Source organism: Chiloscyllium plagiosum, unplaced genomic scaffold (assembly GCF_037043375.1).
Source record: "Chiloscyllium plagiosum isolate Xiang-an unplaced genomic scaffold, Cpla_swu_hap1 HiC_scaffold_39, whole genome shotgun sequence".
Lineage (NCBI taxonomy): Eukaryota > Metazoa > Chordata > Chondrichthyes > Orectolobiformes > Hemiscylliidae > Chiloscyllium > Chiloscyllium plagiosum.
The window spans coordinates 13,619,269-13,643,512 of record NW_028270177.1 but is presented as its reverse complement, the minus strand read 5'-3'; the positions used below and the strand labels follow the sequence as shown (position 1 = coordinate 13,643,512).

General features: G+C 41.1%; 1 protein-coding gene across 3 annotated transcripts; it reads right to left on the bottom strand.

The window, feature by feature from the left end:
- Positions 1-476: 476 nt before the first annotated feature.
- Positions 477-18,877, bottom strand: LOC122540819 (uncharacterized). 3 transcript variants are annotated; one of them, XM_087981259.1, is made up of 7 exons: positions 18,728-18,877; positions 14,155-14,213; positions 12,918-13,081; positions 11,866-12,022; positions 4,069-4,210; positions 796-931; positions 477-645 (listed from the first exon to the last, which is right to left on the bottom strand). In XM_087981259.1, exons 2-7 carry the CDS (start codon positions 14,156-14,158, stop codon positions 532-534), a joined length of 717 nt encoding a protein of 238 aa, XP_087837385.1. In that variant the 5' UTR covers positions 14,159-14,213; positions 18,728-18,877; the 3' UTR covers positions 477-531. The 3 variants fall into 3 exon arrangements, with proteins under 3 accessions (XP_087837385.1, XP_087837386.1, XP_087837387.1); XM_087981260.1 differs by lacking the exon at positions 18,728-18,877 and adding an exon at positions 17,752-17,823; XM_087981261.1 differs by having other exon boundaries at positions 477-931.
- Between the last annotated feature and the right edge of the window lie 5,367 nt (positions 18,878-24,244).

Sequence of the window (24,244 nt, the reverse complement as noted above, 5' to 3'; positions counted from 1 at the left end):
TATGTTGTATTCCATCTGCCACTTCTTTGCCCATTCTCCTAACCTGGTCTAAATCCTTCTGCAGGCTCCCGTCTCCTCAATACTGCCTGTGCCTTCAATTATCTTTGTAGCATCTGCAAACTTAGCCAAAATACTCTACATTTCCTCATCGAGATCATTAATGTATAAAGTGAAAAATTGTCCCAACACTGACCCTTGCAGAACAACACTAGTCATCGGCTGCCATCCTGAGAAGGATCTGTTTATCCCCACTCTCTGCTTTCTGCCAGACAGCCAAGCTTCTATCCACACGAGTACCTTGCCTCTAACGCCATGAACTTTTATCTAACTCAGTTACCTATTGTGCAGCACCTTATCAAAGGCCTTCTGGAAGTCCAAGTAGATAATATCCATTTCTACTCATCAGGAACTGCAGCACAGCCGATCAGTCAGTGCATACTATATATTAATATACAATTCAAGTCTCATCATTTCAAAACATTAGCAAACTGAGATTTTTATTGTACTTTAGAGGAGCATCAGGAAATATGCTCAAAAAATTTCAGCAAGGTACAAAATATATATGCAGATTAGATACATACCAAAGGAGAGTGAGTTTCTGCTTTCAAATAGGATTTCATGCAAGAACATGAATAATGTATGAACCTAAGGAAAAACAAACTGAATATTATGTTTTGCTGGGACCATTGGAAATTAATTCCACTTGTTTCTCATGGGTGCTATATAGGCCAGTGCCTGACTGGACTGGTCTGCTCCATGCCATTTGTTTTCCTGATGTTCCAGGGATTGGCGCACCCGTTTTAAAGTTTTCAGCAGCTCCTTGTTTTTTCTCAATAGTAATTCTCTCTCCTGCAAGGCCATATTTCGTTCCCTTCTGGCCACATCCCGCTCCCTTTCAGTGAAGACAAATTCATTTTCCAAATCCTGCAACCTAAAGGTCATCAAATATAAGTTAATTTTGTTAAATAACATTTATTTCTGACCTCCCCCATCCCTCTGCAAACACACATACCCATATATGCACACGTGTGTATACACACACACAAAGAGCAATATTTCTCCCATTTTTACAAGTGCTGTTACATGGCAGGGCACAGTCTCAAAGGCATCGGACGTCTTGCTCATGTGCAAGCTCATGGAATGAGGGGTCAAGTTTATTAATTTGGTACCTCCAAAAGAAAGGTGCAAATGATAATTTCCTACTGTTAAAATCCTGTGGTAACAGGACTGATACCCAGGACCAACAAGAATGAATGGGCACAGAATCTCCTTTGGTGAGGTGGAGGTGGGGTATGGGTTTAGTGGGTAAAGGTCAGGGTTGTTGTTGTGAGGTTGTGCAAGGTTTGCTTGGAGGCTGCAGAGGAGTCCATGACTGGGTTAAATTACTATAATTAATCAACTCAATATAGAACTGTTGCCTTTTTCACAGCGATGCATGACATTTTGATCATAAAATGTTCCAGGTCACCAGCTTGAAGCATTTCAAAATGTTAAGATATATATTACTGTCCATGTTTGATTGTTGGATGGGGACCTGATAGGAGTTGATGTTGATTTTTTCAAATAACAGCATGGCAGAATTGTAGTGAGTTCAAGTCAATTGCCTATTTTGCACTCCATTCAATTTAACTCTCCACTGATTTGAAAAACTGAGCTTACAGTCCAGGCACAAACATATGGATTAGCTATTTGAGCATAGATTTGGGACTGGCTATTAATGAATAGCCATGGAACTAAATCTCTGCAATAATTCACACTTCCAGAAAAGTCATGAAAAAAAGGAAGAAAAAGTAAATGCAAAATAATTGAAGTCATTACTAGTAAAGTTGTATTGCTGTCCATAACTGAATTTACTTTCTTTAGTTGACGCTGAAATCAGAATTTCCCTCAACTTATTTATGAATTGACCAAATGTCTAAAATTAAATTCAAATAATTCTTTAACAAGTTAGAATTCTGCTTTTTGAATATATTTTAGCACGGAGCACTACAGAATACATTTCAGGATTAAATAACTGTATGCCCAAATCTGCATTTTATCATGTAATATCAGTGAAAAATAAGCTGTTGGTGATTAGAAATGACTGAATGATATGTGGAATGTGACAGAATTGTTGGGCCATGGAAGGGAACTAGCTAAGGATGGAGAATGCAGGATTCAAGCTTAGGGACACATTCAGGAGTTTTGATTGATAGATACTTTTTGCAGAACAAAGGGCATTTGTTCAACTTTTGCAGAATACTAAAAGGGTTGGAACGGAGTCAGTGATAGCGTATATCATTGGAGGGTAGGGATTGTTAATTGTATACTAACTGTGTTTAATTGTATTTAGGTGATGGGTATTAACTGTGAATTCACTTGTGCTTATTTGTGTAGGAAATAATGGTTGGTGAGGTTAGAAGATGGAGATGGCCTCCTTCTTTAGATGCCATCCCGTATTCCAAATTCCTCTGCATCCGCCGTATTTGCTCCCAGGAGGACCAGTTCCACCCAGAACACACCAGATGGCCTCCTTCTTTAGAGACCGCAATTTCCCTTCCCACGTGGTTAAGGGTGCCCTCCAACGCATCTTGTCCACATCCCGCACCTCCGCCCTCAGACCCCAGCCCTCCAACCGTAACAAGGACAGAACGCCCCTGGTGCTCACCTTCCACCCTACCAACCTTCGCATAAACCGAATCATCCGCCGACATTTCCGCCACCTCCAAAAAGACCCTACCACCAGGGATATATTTCCCTCCCCACACCTTTCCGCTTTCCACAAAGACTGTTCTCTCTGTGACTACCTGGTCAGGTCCACACCCCCCTACAACCCACCCTCCCATCCTGGCACCTTCCCCTGCCACTGCAGGAATTGCAAAACCTGCGCCCACACCTCCTCCCTCACCTCCATCCAAGGCCCTAAAGGAGCCTTCCACATCCATCAAAGTTTTACCTGCACATCCACCAATATCATTTATTGTATCCGTTGCTCCCGATGCGGTCTCCTCTATATTGGAGAGCGCTTCAGGGAATATGTCTGGGACACCCGCACCAATCAACCACACCGCCCTGTGGCCCAACATTTCAATTCCCCCTCCCACTCTGCCGAGGACATGGAGGTCCTGGGCCTCCTTCACCGCTGCTCTCTCACCACCAAATGCCTGGAGGAAGAACGCCTCATCTTCCACCTCGGAACACTTCAACACCAGGGCATCAATGTGGACTTCAACAGTTTCCTCATTTCCCCTTCCTCCACCTCATCCTAGTTCCAAACTTCCAGCTCAGCACTGTCCCCATGACTTGTCCTACCTGCCTATCTTCTTTTCCACCTATCCACTCCACCCTCCTCCTTGACCTATCGCTTTCATCCCCTCCCCACTCACGTATTGTACTCTATGCTACTTTCTCCCCACCCCCACCCTCCTCTAGCTTATCTCACCATCCTTCAGGCTCTCTGCCTTTATTCCTGATGAAAGGCTTTTGCCCGAAACATCGGATGCTGCCTGAACTGCTGTGCTCTTCCAGCACCACTAATCCAGAATCTGGTTTCCAGCATCTGCAGTCATTGTTTTTACCTGGTTGTAATGTGTGCCTCTATATAAATAAATGTTTATAAAAGTGTGTTAAGATTAGCTTCAGTTCTATTCTTCACACCTGGCTTTCTGCTTTGCAACAAGGGTATTTTTCAGTGATAGGATAGACTGGTTAAAGATCAGGATACCGCCAATGATAGGAGCTGGAGTAATGTCTGTGATAGGATTGATAGGCCTAACAGTCTTTTCCTATTTATATTGGATCCGATCCTGCAGGGATTGATTATTTCCAGAACTTGATAACTGAAGAAAACAACAGTTACTGCCTGAACTATTGAGTACTTCCAGCATTTTCCATCCTAATTTCTAAAGGATGCTGCTGGCGATCAACATCTTTTTAAACAGAATTATTTAAATTTTGCTTTAAACATGTTATGAATTTGTAAAATTGAATAGTTATAAATAATTTTAACTGAAAGTATATTTAATGGTGTTCATTAACATCATCAAATCTGTACTAAAGCTTAATTATAACAATATGCTGTTACGTTACCGCAGTAAATATTCTCTCTTCATGTCTTCAAGTGTTCTTTTGAGGGTAAGCGACTCCTCCATGTAACCCCTCTCTAGTTCCTGCTCAAGTGTTTGCATTTGATTCCATAGTTGGCTTTTCTTACCATGATTTTCCTGCTTTGCTGTGGATGCACACAAGAATTATATTTGAGATTTCTCTTCACTCAACTCAATAGAAAATAATAGTCATTAATATCTATGGAAATAGACAAAATATGAGAGTAGAACTTTCAAGAATGTTTGAGAAAAATGGACTTCTGCCTTTTGAAATGACTGAGAGTTCAACTCTTGAGTTATTGACAGGATGGGTGATGGAGAAATTGACATTAGAAAATGTTTAGTCATGTGCTTGGTGATCTTTTGTTTACCCAGACATGAATGTTTCCTGCTGTTTAGATGTTAGCTCCACTCCCTTTGGTTCTATTATTCCCTGGACCAAACAGTTGTAGGTTCAATACTCAGTCCAGGGCTTGAGCTTATGCCAGCTAGGTTGACATTTTACTGCAGCACTGAAAGAATGCTGCAATGTTGGAGGCACTAGCTTTTGTATAAAATGATAGAATTCTATTGTGGTAATTCAGGTAGGTATTACAAATCCTATTACATTATGCAAGAAAAAGACAGGGAAATGTTCTGTGTAACATGCCGCCCACAACAAATGCCATCAAAAATAGATTAACTGATCATTCACTTCAATGCTATAAGTGGCACCTGCTGTGAGTAAAATAGCTACTATATTTACCCATATAATAATGGTCTCTGATTCCTTATCTGTGCATTAGTTTGGAAAATATATTAATGAAGTCAATGCTGCTCTGGAATTTGTCTTATTTCCCTGGATACTGAATACCATTTTATATCCTTTATTCTTGCTACACAGTTGTCTCAAAATAATGTGCAATATACTGGGTATTTATAAGTTCAATGCCTCACGAATTTTCACCTTCTGCCTCCCTCACCAATCCTTTCCTTCTAAAATTAACAGACTAAGAATCTTCAGTTGTCTTCCACACATCTGTTAAATCCTGTTGCTGTAGTTAAACTGGACGTTGTTTCATTAGCTTGTTACAAACTGGAGATGTGTCACAGCTTGCAGTTGTGGATGCTGACAGCAGTTTCCAAGATCCTTTCAACACTTTTTGACATATTTCCAACATTTTGGATCTCGTGACTCTCCTACAGGTGTTCATCCAACTGAAACCCATTGATTGACATTTTCTAAAGGTGGAGAGGCAGTGCAACTACTGCCCTTTAATCAACATTAACCAATTGCAATTAGCAATGCCTGCTGTCAATTTGGTAACAAATTTCAACATCTGACTTGCCTGTCAATGGGAACATTCTTCCTTATGAGCCTGGAGATATGTTGAGTGTGTAGGCAAAAATATGGCCGATAGAGTATAATGTAGAGTATAATTTTTTTGGCAGGAAGAATTTTTTAAAAATCAGTGTATTGCTCAAGTAGAGGATAACTGCAGAATTCCAAGGTGTAGAGGGACCTAAACAAAGGAAACAACAGGTATTGGGTTAGATGGGAAATTGGAATTTGAAACACAGACTGGTCAGACATGATCTTGTTGAATGGATCAAGGGACTGAATGCCCTATTTCTGTTCATAATTGTTTTGTTTGTGGATTGTGAGTTCAGTTCTCCCTCTGGAGATTTGAGCACAAAATGTTGCTTAATGTTCCAATTATGGGTCAGTTGGTGATGCTGTCCCTCCTGTATCAAATGGTTGTAGGTTCAAATCCCAGTTCAGTACTTGAGGGAAAAGGTGAAGACTGATTCTCCAGTGTAGTACTGAGGGGATGTTTCACTGTTAGAAGTGCTACATTAAACTGGAGCAAATATCTCATGACACTATTTTGAGGAACAGGGAAATTCTCTTCAATGAATTTAACTAAACAGTTTATCTCTTTTAATCAGAAGGTTTGAAAAAAGTTATCTTGTCACTGTGGCGTTGATGTTGTGAGACCTTGCTGTGTGCGAATTGACTGTTGCACTACGACAGTAATTTCACTTCAAAGTATTTAATTGGAGGTACAGCCTCTGGTACTATGCAAGATGCTTTATAAATGCAAAACTTTCTTTTAATATATTGAAGAATCAATAAAAATTTAATTTCAATTATAACTAATCTATGCACAAAAATGTGTTCACAGGACATAGCTGCTGCTGTCTACCCCAGTATTTAATTTCTATCTTCGGTTCGAGAAAATGATGGTGAGCTGTCTTGAAATGCTGCGATCCATATGGTGTCAGGACATCCAGAGTGTTGTCCTGAAGGATTTTCACCCATTGACAGTGAAAGATCTGCAATTGTAGTTCCAAACCAGGGAGTTGTGTGCCTTGGAGAGGAACTTACAGGTGGTGGTGTTTTGATGCATCTGCTGCCTTTGTTGTTCTCAGTGGTAAAAGTCAAAGGTTTGGGAGGTTCTTTTGAAGAAGTATTGCTGAGTTACTGCAGAGCATCATATAGATGGTACACACTGCTTCTAGTACATTCAGTGGTGGACGGAGTGAACGTTGAAGTAGTGGATGGGGTACCAATTAAATGGGCTGCTTCGTGCTGATCAATGTCAAGCTTCTTGAAAGTTGTTTGAGCTGTACTGATCATGGCAAGTGGGAAATATTCCATCACTGACTTATGATTTGTGGATGGTGGATAGGCCTTTAGGAGTGAGGAGGTGATTTACTCGCTGCAGACTTCCCAGCCTCAAACCTGCTCTTATGAACACAGTATCTTAATAGTTAGCCGTTTCTTTTTCTGGTCAATGGTAACCCCCCCGAATGTTGATAGTGGGGTATTCAGCAATGGTAATGCCATTGAATTATATTTTAAGAGATTTTTCAGTGGTTAAAACACTGGCATTTCTGTGCCAGCCTGCCTGAATGTTTAGTTAAGGTTGAAAGGATAAATGCGATTTTCAACAAAAGCCCAAAACTGACCAGAGGGAGTTATGCTTGCATGGAACAAACTAGGTTTTCAACTCCATGAATACTAATTTTGGGACCTTTCAGGGAAATTGAAGTGACTGGTATAAAAGTGCTAACAGCTCATCATTCTAATGTTTTCCAGGTGTAGATGTAGCCTACCCAGTGGCTTCCACTAAGAAGGTGGGTAGCTTAAGAGTCTTCTTTGTTGGATTGGTGTTAAGCGTGCTGCCTGCAAAAGCACTGAGATACAAACACTCATTCTTAGAAGGTAGGCCCATCAGATGCTCAAATAGACACCAGATGATGTACCACCCAATCAGCAACCCTTTGATGGCTGGCAGCTGTCACTGAGAGGGACAATCAGAAGCTGGCAGACCCAGCACTCAGCTGTACCACAGAGGTCATTACTGCTACAACACCCCGTAGCATCCCAGAATAAAGCTGCAACCCAGTGATAAAATAAGAGGAAGAGCAAATGGCTATCACGAAGTGGGGGTATGTGGAGCGGGGGTTCATGAGGTTTGGAGGCAAATGTGGGGAAGGTTCTCAGCATCCCTTCCTCTAGTCCATGACCAGATTGTTCAGACAGAGGGATCCTCCCTCTAGCTGACAGGCAGCCTGCGCAGGTTTACGTGTCAGGTATGCACCTGTTATTTGTAGTTGTGAAACTTTAGCCAAGTTGGAAAGAGGCCCTTGAGGGTCATTACATGATTGTTAGGTGTTAACGTGTCTATGTCTGCTTACTATCCTGGCCACCAGACATAATGTCTTGCCAACATCTTCAGTTTGGAAACCCCTGGATGACCCTCATGGAGTTCAGCCAGTATCTGGTGGTGACCTTTGCTTGGAACAATCATTCTATTTCCCTTCAGCCTGCAGTGAAGTCCCAGTGTTAGTGACCTGCTTGCTATCTGTGTTTAGGTTTCCTTGGCTTGGTGGTGCCATTTCCTGTGATTATGTCAGTTCCTGTGGTGATGTCATTTCCTGTTCTCCGTGAGTGGTAAATAGGGCCCAAGTTGATATGTATTTGTGATTTGAGTTCCCATTGGAATGTTATGCTTCTAGGAATTCTCTCGTGTGTCTCTGTTTGGCTTGCCCGAGGTTGGATGCGTTGTCCAGTCGAAGTGGTGTCCTTCCTCATCTGCATGTAAGGATCCTAGCGAGAGTGGGTCATGTCTTTTTGTAGCAATTTGATGTTCACGTATCCTGGTGGCTAGTTTTCTGCCTGTTTGTCCAATGTCGTGTCTGTTGCAGTTCTTGCAAGGTATTTTGTAGATGACATTAGTTTTGCTTGTTGTCTGTATGGGATCTTTCAAGTTCATTAGCTGCTGTTTTAGTGTGCTGGTGGGTTTGTGGGCTACCATCATGCCAAGAGGCCTGAGTAGTCTGGCAGTCATTTCCAAGATGTCTTTGATGTAGGTGAGAGTGGCTAGGGTTTTGTCTGCTTGTTTGGGTTTGTTGCTGAGAAATCGGTGGACTGTGTTCATTGGGTACCTTTTTTTTAATACGCTGTAATGGTGATTTTCTATTGCTCTTTGGAGTTCCTCTGTGCTGCAGTGTGTGGTGCCTCATTGAAATAATGTTCTAATGGAATCTCGTTTGTGGATGTTGGGATGATTGCTTCTGTAGTTCAGTATTTGGTCCGTATATGGTGTTTTCCTGTAGATGCTGGTTTGAAGTTCCCCATTGGCTGTTTGTTCTACTGTGACTCTAGGAATGGCAGTTTGTTGTTTTCCTCTTCTTGAGCTAATTGTATGCCAGTAAGGGTATTATTGATGGTCTTGAAGGTTTCCTTTAATTTGTTTCATTTGGTGATGACAAAGATGTCATCCACATAGTGGACCCAAAGTTTGGGTTGGAAGATTGGCAGAGCTGTTTGTTCGAGTCTCTGCATTACTGCCTCTGCAAAGAATCCTGATATCGGAGATCCCTTCAGTGTTCTGTTTGTCTGTCGGTTTTGTTGATGGTAAGGTGGGTGGTAAGGTATAGGTCCACTAGCTTGACAATGTTGCCCTTGCTAATGAAGTTGGTGGTGTTTGGTGCATGTGTCTTTGGTTCTTCTAATAGTGTAGTCAGTGTTTCCTTGGCCAGGTTGATGTTGATGGATATGAACAGGACTGTTACACCAAAGGAGACCATTATTTCATCTTCTTCTATCTTGGTGTCTTTGGTGTCCAGTAATTCTTGGGTGGAGTGAATGGAGTGGCGTGAGTCTTCTAAGTGTTTTCGTCTTTGGTGTAGCTCCTTGGCTAATGTGTATGTTGGTGTTCCAGGTAGCAAGACTAATGGTCTGAGGGGGGCTCCTGGTTTGTGAATTTTGGGTAATCCATAGAAGCGTGGTGTATTGGATCCGTCTGGTTTCATTTTTTGGAAGTCTGTCTTGTTTAATTCTCCAGATTTCTGAAGGTTTTTGAGTAGAGTTGTGATTTGGTTCTCTAGTTGTGGGGTCGGGTCTATCGCCACTTGTTGGTAAGTGTTGGTATCTGCAAGTAGTGTGTTCACTTTCTCAATGTAGTCTCTTTGGTTTAAGATGACTGTCAAGTGTCCTTTTTCTGCAGGTAGGATGACAATATTTTTATCTTTTTTGAGTCCTTCTAGTACTTTCTTGTGTATTGAGCGTGTTTCCTTCCTTTTTCCTGCTTAATGTTGGTGCAACTGTCTGTCTGAGGGTTTGCTGGGTTTCTTCTGTGAGTTTGTTGTCTTTCAGTATTGTTTCTCATGCTGCTCAGAAGTTATAGTTTAATCCTTTTGCTAAGATGGCTTTTTCAGTGTCTGTTAAGTTTTGTTTTTAATCCATGCTTCTGTGTTGTTTATTTTGTGTGAGTTTGTCTAGTTTTTTTCTGCAGGTCTAGTTTTTTTCATTTTTAGTTTGTCGCTGTCATCTCAGAAATGACTGCCAGACTTCTCAGCCCTCTTGGGATCTTGGTAGCCCACAAATCCACCAACACACTAAGTCAGCAGCTAATGAACTTGAAAGACCCCATACAGACAACAAACACCATATTGGGCAAACAGGCAGAAAACAAGTCACCAGGATACATGAACATCAACTAGCCACAAAAAGACATGACCCACTCTTACATACAGATGAGGAGAGACACCACTTCGACTGGGACAACACGTCCATCCTCGGACAAGTCAAACAGAGACACGCACAAGAATTCCTAGAAGCATGACATTCCAACCGGAACTCTATTAACAAACACATCGATTTGGACCCTATTTACCACTCTCTAAGAAAAATAACAGGAACTTCACCACAGAAACTGACCACCACAGGAAATGAGATCACCAACCCAAGGAAACCTAAGCACATAAATAGAAAGCAGGTCACTAACACTAGTGCTTCATCGGAGGTTCACTGATGATGTTACCTTGTATGGTGCCGAAACGTCTGAAAATGAACTTTCCAGCTCAGCGAGCAAACTTATATACAGAACTTAGTATTAGAGCCCATCACTGAATTTAGACTGAAACTATGGGCAGCACCGCTTTGTCCTCTTTAAGTGGATGTATTAGGAGTTTGTGGTTCATTATTATTACAAATTTACATCTGTAAAGGTATTCGTGGAACCTCCTGGCTCCAAATATGACTATCAAACTTTCATTCTCTGTCTGGGTGTATTTATGCTCTGCATTAGCCAAAGTGCTGGATGCATAGGTTATTTGGTGTTTCACTCCATTGGGCCACCTATGAACTAATGCTATCGTGATGCCATACAGGGAGGCATCACATCTCAATATCAGCTCTCACTTGGGATCATAGTGTGCCAACACCTTCACATGATGATAGCTATTTCTTCATTTCTCTGAAAGCTTTGACTTGGTTACTTGACAATTTCCAAGGCTGCCCGTTTTCTTTTAAGAATTGATGCAAAGGTGCCAGGATAGAGGCCAGGTTAATATTTATCAACCAACTTTGCTCCATCAAGGTTAGGCCCAAACCTTTTGCTTTAATCAATGATAACTGAACCAGATACTTCTCAGGAGAAGCCAGATCCAAAGTTATACATTTAATCTGTAAAGGTTCCCTGGTATAGGTTCTCAGTCTAGCCCAGGTTCCTCTGTTCAAGTTATGGCCTGAGTGAGGCAATGCAATTGTTCTCACTGAATTGGTGTCCCCCCCGCTCATTTGAACTGGCAAGGTCATCTACTTCCATCAGAATACTCTGCAATTCATATGCTCCAATTGCCACATTTTCGAATGATAAAGCCAGTTATAGTGCCTGTTTGAAGTCCAGTTGGGCTTCAGCTAGTATGTGGTTTTCTCATGATTATATTATTAATCCCACTCTCATCGCCACTGAAATAACTCCCCAGAGGCCGGTATCCCATCATCAAGTCACCCTTTATTAGCACATGGAGATCCAGCTCCCTCAGAGCCAGCTCTCAGAGTGAACAGGATGTCTGATGATCCTGTTTTTGTCAAGTTATGTTACTGGTTTTATTCATAATTCATATTTTCATGATGACTAGGTTTGTCTCAATCAGGAAATCGTCATCTCAAAATTATTCAATTTGTTAAGCAATGTAAACAATTCGGGTAACTATTACTTTTTGGCAAAAATGATACCACCGTTTATAATTGGCATGGAATTTCAACTTATTCAGCTCAACATAAATATTGCATTAAATCACAAATTCAGTTAGTCATGTTATCTATAAATCAAACAAACAAAAGGGGACAAATTATGATCCTGTTCTTATCTGTCAGCCAGGGCTCCCTGATTGGACCAGATTAACAGCCCAATTCAGGGAATTCATATTCTGTCAGGTCCACCTGGCGGACTTCATTACAATTGCTACAAAAACAGTTGCACTTTATATTAGTTTTCTTTACCTAGACACTTGGTTAATGCTGTGCCATGTAAGACTTTGGCCAACTGGACATAGCCTGTCTCATTCAGCAGCTCAGAGAATGGCTCCAAGACCCAACTTCCTTCTCCTTCCAACAGTGAAAGCAGTTTTGCGACTTTAAGCTCCTGGCTACCTTCCTTCTGCAAGAAAAAGAGATGGAACCCCATATGAAATTTAAAATGTAAATCAATGAAATTCAGAAACTTAGACTGCATTTCAGCAAAAAATAATCATTGTTTATTTACACCTCTTCCAAATGAATCTTTTGTTTACTTTAGTGACTTTTCTGATTCTCTTCCTCAAATTTCTCTCCTGTATTCTTAAAATTGCTTAATATATTTTGGGTTTATTCCACAGCTATTTAGTTACCCAGCCTTGTTGTTAGCCTTCTTCTGTGAGGCTAGACAATGAGTGTCCACAGCTTCTAAACATCTAGCATTTAGAAGGACAAGAGCAGCAGATACATGGGAACACAACCACCTGCAAGTTCAACCCCAAGTCACACATTAACCTGATCTGAAACTAAATCACCATTCCGACACTGACACTGTGTCAAAATTCTGGAACTCTTTCCTAACAGCATTGTGGGAGTACCTATACCCTAAGGATTGTGGTGGTTCAAGAAGGCAACTCAGCACCTTTAAAGGCAATTTGGGGATGGACAATGAATGTTCTTTTTTTAAAATCAACTTGTTTGGGCATGTAATGAGACACATGTAAGGGCAGACAGGACTTGAGCCCAGGTCTTATAGATAGGGAGACTGCATCACAAGGTCATTGAGCATTGACAGTGCCACCCATATCCTGTGAATGAATTTTTTAAAAAATCTTCTCTTGAGTGACATCAGTACCAAATCTAATCACATTCTCTGCTGGTATCAGCTCAAGTGACTGCAATGATAGAAAGCCTTATTGATTTTATCTATCCTTCGAAAAGTCTGGAGACATAGCGGTCAATTTTAGAACCTGTTGCCTGGTTTCACTGGTTCACTACTTCCACTTTATGTTAAGATATATTATTTCCTCCTTTTTTACCTGGATTATTTGGATCTGCTGATCAGACAGAATTCCTTTTTCTTGGAGAAGTCTGTAGAATACTGGTGACATCTGAAGGTGGCCGACAATTGAGGGATAATTTGCCCGAATCACATCTCTATGAAAGTCTTTGTTCAGTGGATTTTCATGGTTAGTTCTGAAATCTGGGATTCAAACACTTTCATTTAACGTTGGGGTGCAAATGTTGTCAACAATCCAACACTTTGATTTGTTTCTCTTTTTTACTAAATTATGACATTCATTAGAGTTTCTTTGTTATATTCTGGATACAAGACATCAAGCAATCATAAGACAACAAGTTAAGAAACAAAGGATGAGTAGAGAGGCACATCTTTGCTTTGCACCATCACTCTTGACTGTTGTCTCCCCATTACAGATCTTTCCCTTTTCTTATTTCACTGTACCCTATTCCCTGGCTTGGTAAGTACTTGAAAGGTTTATAATCTCTAACTTCTTCTTTTAACAGTGCCTTGTGGTTGAGAACAATTTACTTGTCCTCCAGTGGGTGCTGGTTCCTGCAGTGGCTGAATAGTCCAATCCTGGACCACAGACTCTTCCACGATTGGGGAAAGTGGTGTTTGATGAGGTGGGTGGCTGGGACATTCTGTATTCCGTATGCTTTTTCCACTGCTTAAACTCGGCCTCCATATGTTCCACTTGGTAGCACTCAGAGCGGTTGATGCCTTTGTAGATGCTTATTCTCCAATTAGTGTGTTGTAGGGCAAGCAGTGAGGATTATGCATTTGTTTCGGGAATCTTGTGTAGAGTGTGCATGATTATTGCCTCAATACCGGGATTATTGGTCTGGGACAAGACACTTTCATCTCAAACATCTTCTAACGACATCATCAACCTGGCATGTTAACTTCTCTCTGCACAGATACTGCCTGTTAAGTATTTACCAGCATTTTCCTTTCTTACTTCAGTTACCAGGAAGATATTGCTTTTGTTTCAGCAGAGAATAGCATAGGAGAAGGAATTGGCAGAAGAATGGATTAAAAGGACAGAGAACTGTTGGACAGATAACTGTACTGTTGTTATCCTGAACTAGGTAGACAGGTAGATCGGCAGATCTTTTGAGATTCTGTGGTTATATTTCAGGGTGTAGCTTGGGTTCCATTTTCTCACCTAGCGTTACTTTGACATCCTCTGCCTGCCCAACATATTGTCACAATGAAAACGCCATCTCAACAGCATATATTAATGTGCAACTTACCCATATTTATTGAACTGTGTAAACAGAGCCACCAGGAGAGAATTTCTTCATTTTAGTTGCTGCTTTGATTATTGTTGTGAAAAGAAAAGAATGTGAGAAAAATTAACTTTCTGCAGCTCCTGCTCCTGCTCCTGAAATCAATTTGTCAGCTACTTACATGCAGTTTACCCGTTGATCAAGTTAATATGTGACTATATCACTCAAACTGTGAAGGTCCAGGATAGCAAGGATAGAGAGTGGCTAAGTGGTAATGTCACCAGACAGGTAATTCCAGAACCAGGCTAATGAATTTAATTTGGTATGAATTCAAATTCCATCATGGTGACTGGTGAAGTGTAAATACAGTGAATATAAAGCTAGTTTTAGTTATGGTGACCATGAAACAATAAGCAATCATTGTGAAAACCCACCTGATTCACTCCTGCCTTTTAGAAAAGCAAATCTGCCATCTTTACCTGACCCATACATGACAGGGGATGACTGTTAATTGTCCACTGACATCATGTAGAAAGCTTCCTCATTCAAGGATGATTAGAGATGGCTAGTAAAAGCTATCCTTGTCAGCGATGCCCTCATGTTTATAGGAAGCATTGCAACTTATCTCAATGAGGGAAATATTGGACAGGGTTCCTGCTGGATTACTATCAACAGACAGTACGCGATTGGAGTATAAGTTAAAATTGGATGAAGACCAGGGTCAGGCTTTCAATGGGGTAACACATCACAGAGATTCTTAATATGTGGACTCCGAGGTGATGTGAAAAATGACAGTTGTCTGAGCTGCCAGGGAATGACCATCACCTAACCATTGTCAAAGTCACCGCTGAAAAGAATGTAAAGTAAAAACACTTTTATTCTGAAGTAGATTGCCATTTTCAGTCTAGGTCTGAGAGATTAACCCCATGGACTGAAGCTCCTCAGAAACAGAACTGGATACTTGTTCCTTGCCTATACTTGGGGAAGATAGAATAAACAAGCTGGTATTGTAGAGAGAGAGCTCTATTACTGTTTTCTTGTCATAGCATCATGTAAATGTAAATAAAACATTGTGGTCGAAAAGGTTAACCGCTGTGTTCTGGAATATGTTGAGAAATGAAAAGTCACCTCTGAGTTCTACAGTGTCATTAGGTTCTGCGTTACCTATATTCCTCATTCAGATTTCTCACTGCCTATTCTGAAGATATTACCCTTCCTAATAATTCCAAATGTATGTCTGATAAGTGGCCATTCTTCACATGTAAGCCTGGCAATGCTGTTTGATTCAAGTCCTGTCAAATCCTCACTTGGCATCCTCACCTGGCTTTTGTAACTGTGCAGTGAAAAGGAGCTGGATACAACCCTTCATTGGTTATTTTCCTTCCTAGTTCAGGGAGATTGAGACCAATTATAGATCTCCAGCTGTCTCCTCAGTTGAGGTTGGCACACTCTAGGGATCAAATCTGGGATCTTCCTCTGTGTCATCAGCACACTCCTGGGAGCCTTAGGGAGTGGGGTAGTATAGAGAATGTGTTTTGTTTCAAATTCGTATTCAGTCTGTGTAAAACAGATTTAGATTGAAGAGCGTTGGAACCTCAATTGTAGTATAGCATGAACAGTGCTATTACATTAGGCAGATGGAGACAGACTAAGTCTCAGGTCTGTCTATCAGTTGAATTTGCTTGGCATCAACTTGACATTCTGTGCCTACTCTAAGCAAGATACTTTAGACTCTTTTAAGGGGAAAAAAATTATTTCACAGCCTGGCTCTTAGTCTCCCAGCAACAGTAGGCGCCGGTACTGAAAATTATGTCACCATGCTGGCACGCCTGCTGCATCGTAACCATGGTACCCAGTGTGCCTACTGGTGGCACCGTACTCTCATACCACACATGGAAACAATTCATTCAGCTGGCCTGCCAGTCAGAAAATGCAAACAAGGGAGTCTCATACTCAACCAAATCAATTCAATTAGGCATTAATGAACTGAAAGACCCAAGTGTATCATGGATTTCGTCAGACCAGGATCTGTGCACTCAGAAAGTGGGAAACAAAATACAAGGGTGGATAATAATGGGCTGACGGGGGCCATAAATTCCCGCATTGAGTTTAGTGTTACTGTTAAACAACGTGTTCATTTAATATTTTTATTGGAGACTTTTGAGTCTCGTTGTCACTGTTTGATATCCCCCCATCACAGCAGCAGCTTCAGGATAGAACAATGAAGGGTCCTGGTGACTGTGTGAAACTGGGCCTCTATTGTGGGTTTTACAGTACTTGTCGGCCAATCAACAGCATTCTATGCATCTACTCAAGCTCATTTGCATGAACTCATTCTTAGCTGAACAGACCCATTTGGCATTGTTTCAACTTTGACTCAAAGTCCCATGAAGGTGCCAGATGGGATCTTTATTTCCAGACTTTCTTTCTCACGAGAATTTATAGGGACATCACAGTACGTTTTGCATAGTGCAAATCCGGGCGATACAGAATTAAGCAAGCCCAATAGAAATCAATAGCTGCCAGTACAGCCACCTCATTTATACACACTGCAAAACCTTAGCATTTGTTTTGCAATTACTTCTCCAGGAGGTGGCAACTCTCTGCTGGGGTACAGTTGTGCAGATCTCAGCTGCGTTCTAAATAGCTGAGGCATGATGCTATTTTTCATGCAGTCCCAGACTGGGTGCCAGTAAGTTCTTCAATGGTCCTGAGTATCACAGTTAAGCTTCACTGTCTTCTGGCATTGATAAACAGTAATCAGAAACAGGAATACTGGACCCTTTCCTCACCTGTTTCTAACACTGCTGGGGTTCATTTATATAATAATTTTTTTTAAAATCATTTTCACGTTTCATGATCTTTGGCCACCCCGAGCTACTGTTTGGCCAATGAAGTACTTTTGGGGAGCATTACAATGTAGAAAACCTATTCTTTTGACACAGCAAAATGCCACAAACAGCAGTTCCACAATGGCCAAGTAACCTCTTTATATGAAATAAAGACAGAAAATGCTAAAGAAACTCGGCAGATCTGGCACCATCTGTGGAGAGAGGAACCGAGTTTACGTTTCGAGTGTGAAGTGACTCTTTCTCAGAGTTCCAGGAAGAGTCCTATTTGAGTCAAAATACTAACCTTGTTTCCTCTGCACAGATGCCCCCAGATCTGAGTTTTTCTGTTTTTGTTTCAGAGCTCCAGTGTTTCACTCTTATTAATCTGTGTTGGTTGAGCCATAAACCATAGCCAACACATCAGTGAAAACTCCCCTGATTTCTTTTGCACTCACTTAATGGGCAGCGGAGACCTCAATTTAATATTTTGTCTTTGAAGCAGACACCACTGACAGAGCAGAACCCCTTCAGTGCTAATACTGGGAGGTTAGCCTAGAATTTGTGTTCATGTTGCAGAATGGGGTGTCGACCCCACAAACCTTTGACTCAGATCTAAGTTTAGCAGCACACGAGCTGCGGAGGACACTTTATAAACTCCTTGCTAGCACAGTGTTGACAGCAGCACCATAGAACATACTACAGGTTAAAAATTAACTTGTATTGTTCAGTTAGTCGCATACTTTCTCGCGAAACAAAACTTGTTTCTTTAAAAATTCAATGAATTACTCACACTAATCTGTGCAAATTCCACCAGTCTGCGATTAAGGTGTGTTCTGAGCCATGGAGTAGGCTGTGTTTACATGGCTGGTTGCTAGGTGACTATACATAGAATTGCTAAATTTACCTGGCTGGCAAGGATCTTGTCCAGGATGAATAATGTTCCAGCATTGCTCATCCTAACCTGCTCACTTGCAGTGCTCAGTTTAAGTAGATAAAGGGTGATTTTGAAAGCTTTGTTTTATTGTAGTGCAATGTCAGCAGGATTGCATTTAGGCAGGAGTAAGAAACCATGCCCAGAAAACAGGCTCACATGAGGAAGATACCACTAGAGGAGGCCATCAACTGATCCTAGCTCATCATTCAAAAAGAATCTACAGTTCACTCAGCATAATGTTTCACTTTTGTTAACCATTCCCAGAATGTTAGCGTCCACTACTAAACCAGACGTATTTACCACCAACTGATCACTCTCTGTGTAAAACATGAATCTTAAATTTACCTGCCAATAGCTGTTACCTCCTTACTGTTCCTCCAACTTTAACCTCTGAATGCCCCTATTTTTCAAAGCAGTTCCATTGGACATTGTGCTTCAGCTGTTTAGGCTTTAAACTATGGTCTTTTTCCGAAGCCTATTCTCGTCCTTTAAATCACTCTTTAAACACATTCCTTTTTGATTGGTCATCCGTCTGATGCCTCTTTATGTGGGTCAGTTGAGCCAGGCAAATTATGTGACACAGTCTTGCAAAGCAAATATGCTTGTTCAGTGGGCATGCATATTTGACAGCAACCTATAATCGACAATCGTTGCTGAGCCAACACTGAATTCAGGAAACTAAATTGGACCAATCATTTAAATATTATGACTTCAAAAACAGGTCAGAAACTAGGAATCCAGCAGTAAGTAACTCACCTCCTGATTTCTCAAAGCCTGTCCACCATTCACAAGGCAAAAGTCAGAAGTGTGATGGAATACTTTTTCTACTTGCCTGAATGAGTGCAGTTCCAACAACACTCAAGAACCTTGACACCATTCTGGATGAAGCAGCCTGCTTGATTGGCACTAAATCCACAATAATTCACTCCCTCCACCACCAATGCACATTAATGGCGGTATGTACCATCTAAAAGATACACTTCAGAAATTCACTAGGGCTACTTAGAGAGAACCTTCCATATCAATGACCACCATAATCTGGAAAAACAAGAATAGCAGATCAGTGGGAACAGAACCAGCTGGAAGTTTCCTGACTTGGAAATATATCACCGTTGCTTCAGCGTCACTAGGTCAACATCCTGGAACTCATTTCCTAACAGCATTGTGGGTGTAACTATGCCAAATGATCATAGATAGAAGATAGCTCACAACCACCTTCTCAACAAAATTTGGGGATGGGTCATAAATGCTGGACCATGAATGAATTTTACTTTAGATATCTCAGATTAATTTTAATAATGGTCCAGGAGAATTATATAGCACAATTATATGAGATATGGGTTTAAAAAAATTATACTACAAAAATTAAGCTCAAACTGCCTGAATGATGGTTTTACAGAGTAGAGTTGACTTTGACTTGAGCCAAATGGTGATCATGGGCTTGGACCACTTCAGTGCCTGGCCTGAATTTGGAGTCAATGTCAACTGAATATCAGACTGAACATGGAAAGAACCATGAGAGGCGGGGACATTCAGAAACATGCGGCACAGTGGCTCAGTGGTTAGCACTGTTGCCTCACAGCAACAAGGACCCGGGTTAGATTCCTGTGTGGAGTTTGCACATTCTCCCCGTGTCTGTGTGGGTTTCTTCCGGGTGCTCCGGTTTCCTCCCACAGTCGAAAGACGTGCAGGTTAGGTAAATTGCCCATAGTGCTAGGAGCATTAGTCAGAGAAAAATGGATCTGGTTGGGTTACTCGGTGTGGAATGGTTGGGCTGAAGGGCCCATTTCCACACTGTAGGGAATCTAATCTAATCCTAAACAAAAAAAAATCACAAACATTTGTGGAATGGGGATCTTTCATGGAGCTCAGAGATGCATTCTTCTTCCTCCCCAAAGAAACTCTGAAATAATCAACTATTTTCACCTTTGACCCTCTTTTGGGGAGATTGGTAGGAGGGGCCATTTTAAACATGCAGCTGCCATTTTAATGAGAGTTGGGGTTCTGTTTGACCAATGCTTGCCAACTCTAATTGAACGTATACCAGGAGGTTTCACCACATGACATCTTGCTTCCAAATGCCATGCCCTGCATTCTCCATCTCCAAACTTTTCATAACTGATAAAACGACATGTTAAAAAGTTGAAAATATCAACTCATTTCTAATGAGCCTGTGTTTTTTTTTTCTCCTCGGTTTGAGCTTGCCAGTGGTCCCAAGTGAGTAATCTTCAGTTGCAGGAGATTACAGGACAATTCTGCATGGTTGGTGATTCTAGAGTGATACTATCAGGTCTCAACCTTTGAGCGTTAATGATGTCTCACCAGCTGGAGTGAAGGTTTCACCCACTGTGTGCTATTAGAAAGGCACAGGGTACATGTGCAGTGTGACTGTGATGGTTTCCATACTGGCAACATAATTCTTTGGTGGCACAGTGGTTTGCACAGCTGTCTCATGATGCCAGGGACACAGGTTCAATTCAACCCTTGGGCAACTATCTGTAGAATTTGTGCACTCTCTCTGTGTCTGCATGGGTTTTCTCCAGGTGCTCTGGTTTCCTCCCACAGTCCAAAGATGTGCAGGTTAGGTGGTCTGGCCATGCTAAATTGCCCATAGTGTACAGTGATGTGCAGATTAGGTGGATTAGCGATGGGCTACAGAGATAGGGTCAGCCTGGATGTGATGTTCCTCAGAGGGTTGATGTGGACTTGATGGACTGAATGACCTGCTTCCACACTGCCGGGTTCAATGATTCTATGAAAGTTTGAAGTAACTCACAGATTTTGCAGAGGCATATAACTCATGCTGTATCTGCTCAGCAAATATTTTCTGCTGACACTACATTTTCGTTTCCATTTCTTAGCAATGATGGTTCTAGCAAAAATGAGTTCAAGGACAAATCACCTATTAAAATACCAAATCTTTAATTGTATTTCTTGTCATTTTGGCATATGCAATGTATTTCTGAATAGGTTCAATGATAGAAGCAACATTAGAAAAATAAACAATAAAAGATCTTCCGGTCACACTTGAAATTTTGTTCCTGGCACACCCAGCATCCCCTATCACGGTTAGAACTTCCTAGTTAAATGATTGTTCCTATTTTGATTGCAATCCTTACCACTGTTAAAGTCTGATCAGTGCGGGGGAAAAATATTTTTGATCTTTCTTTTAACAAAAGCTATATATATTGTATTGAATGTAATGCCAGGCATCAGTGAGTTAATGATCTGGATATTGGATTCTATGTATACCATGAAAAAAAACCAAAGTGCAGGACAGTGTCAGAGTTAGAAAAAGGATTAGGAGAGAGGACAAGGTGAACAAAGCAACAATCATTAGTTAATGCCTACTTAGGATCTAAAAGTCTGCCAGTTGTCCAGAGAGAATTTGTAGCTTGATGACTGTGGGACAGTGTGAGTTTGTGCTGGAGAAGAGTTCTAATTTCAATACAGCAAGGATGCAAAACTGCATTTGGAGACTGGGAGATACAGTATAGGAAGATTCATAGGAATAATGGGCCGTTATCTATCTATAATACGAAAATGACACGTCTAGTGTGCAGTCCCTGTCAGTCAGAGTTTGCTGCCACTCAAAATGTCACATTCAAATCTCTGAGATAAGAATGAAGAAGTGTTAAGGAAATGTCGCCGGAATGTTTGAGTCAGAGTGTCTGGGGTGTCTTTATTCACTTTGACAAAAGATTACCTAGTTTTTAACTTAATGGTAATTAGTTTTTGATCCTCAAAGAACTCACTGTGATCATTTCCAAAGCATAGTTTTTCATGTCATCAGATAGAGAGAGAGATAATAAAGGTTAAGCAGAGAACAAATACAGAGGTGATGAGCTGTTACAATTCACCTCAGCTGGGATAAGTGAGATTGCAGAGAAATTAAACACAGCTCACCTGAGACTGGGTCTTTAAGTGATCTTTAGGAACAATTTCAAGTGAGAGAGAGGTTGGAGACAAGAGGTGAGAGAGATAACAAGCTCATGTATGTGTTAATGCATTGCAGCAATCTTAAGGAGGAGCTGTGCAATTGTGGCAACATGTGAGAATGACATATACTGTCACAATAGAGCTGATGTACATGCATCACTATGTTGAGTGATAAATACAGAGCATGCAGTTGAACCAAAGAAAGTAAAGTTCCTTCCATCATGATATATTACAGAGTTTTTTTTTTCTCAAATGCAGTCATTGTGTAAAACCTTTTAACTGAACAAGATACCTGTTGAGACTCATCTGAAACATCTGTACAGTGAGAGAAGCCACAATGGAGTTGCACATCTTTGATAAAGCTGCACAGGCCACCCTCTCGGCAACAGTCAGTCTTAACGCTCCTGAAAACAAAGGCCCTTTTCACTGATTTATCTCCATTGCATTTCAAAGCCATTTAATTCGGAATCATCTGAAAAAGGCACCAAAATACTGCAAAGGCGGTCTCACTCTCTGCGAGCTCTGTCCTTTCTTTAAAATAGAAGCAAACCTTTTAAAATCCCAAACTCATGTGATTCCAGCAGTGCATAGAGTTGATGCATAGACTGTGGCCTGAAGCAATCTCATCCCCAAGCTTCACTAAAATTAATACAGAAATACTGATACAATTCATCTGATGACACCTTCGAAAATTTGACTCATGTTGTGATTTAGCAGTAAGTTCAATAGACAGAGAAGCTTGGGAGGTCATCAAGCCCTAGTTAATAGTAACCCCACAATTTATGAATCCAAGTGGGGCACTTCTTCCGTCTGACTCTACAAAATACAAAATAATTTTTGGTCTTCTCATAGCCAAGAGCAATGTTAAAATTAATTTTTATGACCCAGGGAAACCTAAACACATAAATAAAAAGTGGGCCATACTACCAGTGCTTCAACAGAGGCACACTGATGATGTCACCCGTATGGTGACAAAACATCTGAAAATGAACCTTCCAGCTCAGCGAGCAAACTTGCATCCATTTATTGCCTTAACTTGGTTGCTCTTGAGAATGTGCTAGCCAGCAGCCTTTTTGAACCAATGCAGTCCAATTCCTGTAGATTGATCCACAATACCTTTAGGAAGGGAATTCCAGGATTTTGACCCAGCGACAATGATGGGACATTTTTATATTTCCAGTGCAGGCTGGTGAGTGGCTTGGGGAAGAACTTACAAGTGGTGGCATTCCCATCTGCTGGCCTCATCCATCTAGATGGAAGTGGTTGTGGATTTGGAAGGTGCTGTCCCATGATCTTTGGTGAATTTCTGCAATGCATCTTGTAGATAGTACACACAGTGCAGCTATTGAATGTTGGTGGTGGAGGGTGTGGATGCTTGTGGATATGGTGCCAGTCAAGTGGGCCAGTTTGTCCTAGATGGTGTCAAGCTTCTTGAGTGTTATTGGAGCTGAACTCATCCAGGCAAGTGGGGAGTATTCTTTCACACTTGTGCCTTGTGGTTGGTGGTCAGGCTTTAGGGAGTCAGGAGGTCAGTTTTTAACTGCAGGATTCCTAGCCTCTGACCTGTTACTGTGGTGAGTCCTTTGGACCTTTGGTTAGGCTACAAAGGTCTGGAAATGACAATCCAAGTCTAAACACCATAAATTGAGAAAATGGGCAGGGCATTTCTACATTTTCACAAGTGAGGCCTGCACTTATTTCAGGCAACCTGCAAGTCTGCCTAATATAGGCCTTCAAAGATTTTTACACTGGCCTAAACTCCTGGCCTCTGCAGGTTCATCAATTGACTATTGTTGTGCGTGTTTTATGGCTTTAAATATACACGATTATGTGAAAGGCACTTAAGTGTGTCTAATAACTTTTGTCCAATTATTTTCTTCTACTTTCCTATGTGTCTGATAGTTGTCTAGGTGTCAACACCCCTCAGTCTTCCAAAATAAAAATGGGCTAAAAATGATCTTCCCTTCCAGCACACTTCTGACATGCAGAGTGCTGTACTCTGCATCTTACTGTGCTAGACCTAACACAGAAGTCCTTGATACTAATATTGGGTGCCAAAGTAGAGAAGTGTTGCAGTCCAATGCTCTCAAACTGATGAGCAGGAAAAACTCACGCCCCCACATACAATTATTTTAATAGTGCACTCAGCATTCACAAAGAATAGTCCATGTAAAAGGTCTGGAAGAAAATGTGTTCCATTTACTGCAAAATGTGATTGGATATATACAGATGAAAAGAGTTGAGAGGAAATATTGACACTGAATATATTTTCCAATCCCTATTCATTTAGCAATCCTCAATTTGGCCCTACATTGATTTTGATTTTGAGAACATCACCACATTGAAGCCACTCATCATCCAGACTTGGAAATATATCACTGTTCCTTCAGTGTCGTTGGTCAAAATCCTG

Excerpts from the sequence above, each read along its gene's own strand:
- LOC122540819 (XM_087981259.1), bottom strand. Across the intron at positions 4,211-11,865 it reads AGCATTAACCAAGTGTCTAG|CAAAGCAGGAAAATCATGGT; the intron begins GTAAAGAAAACT and ends GTGCATCCACAG. Across the intron at positions 932-4,068 it reads AAGAGAGAATATTTACTGCG|GTTGCAGGATTTGGAAAATG; the intron begins GTAACGTAACAG and ends GATGACCTTTAG.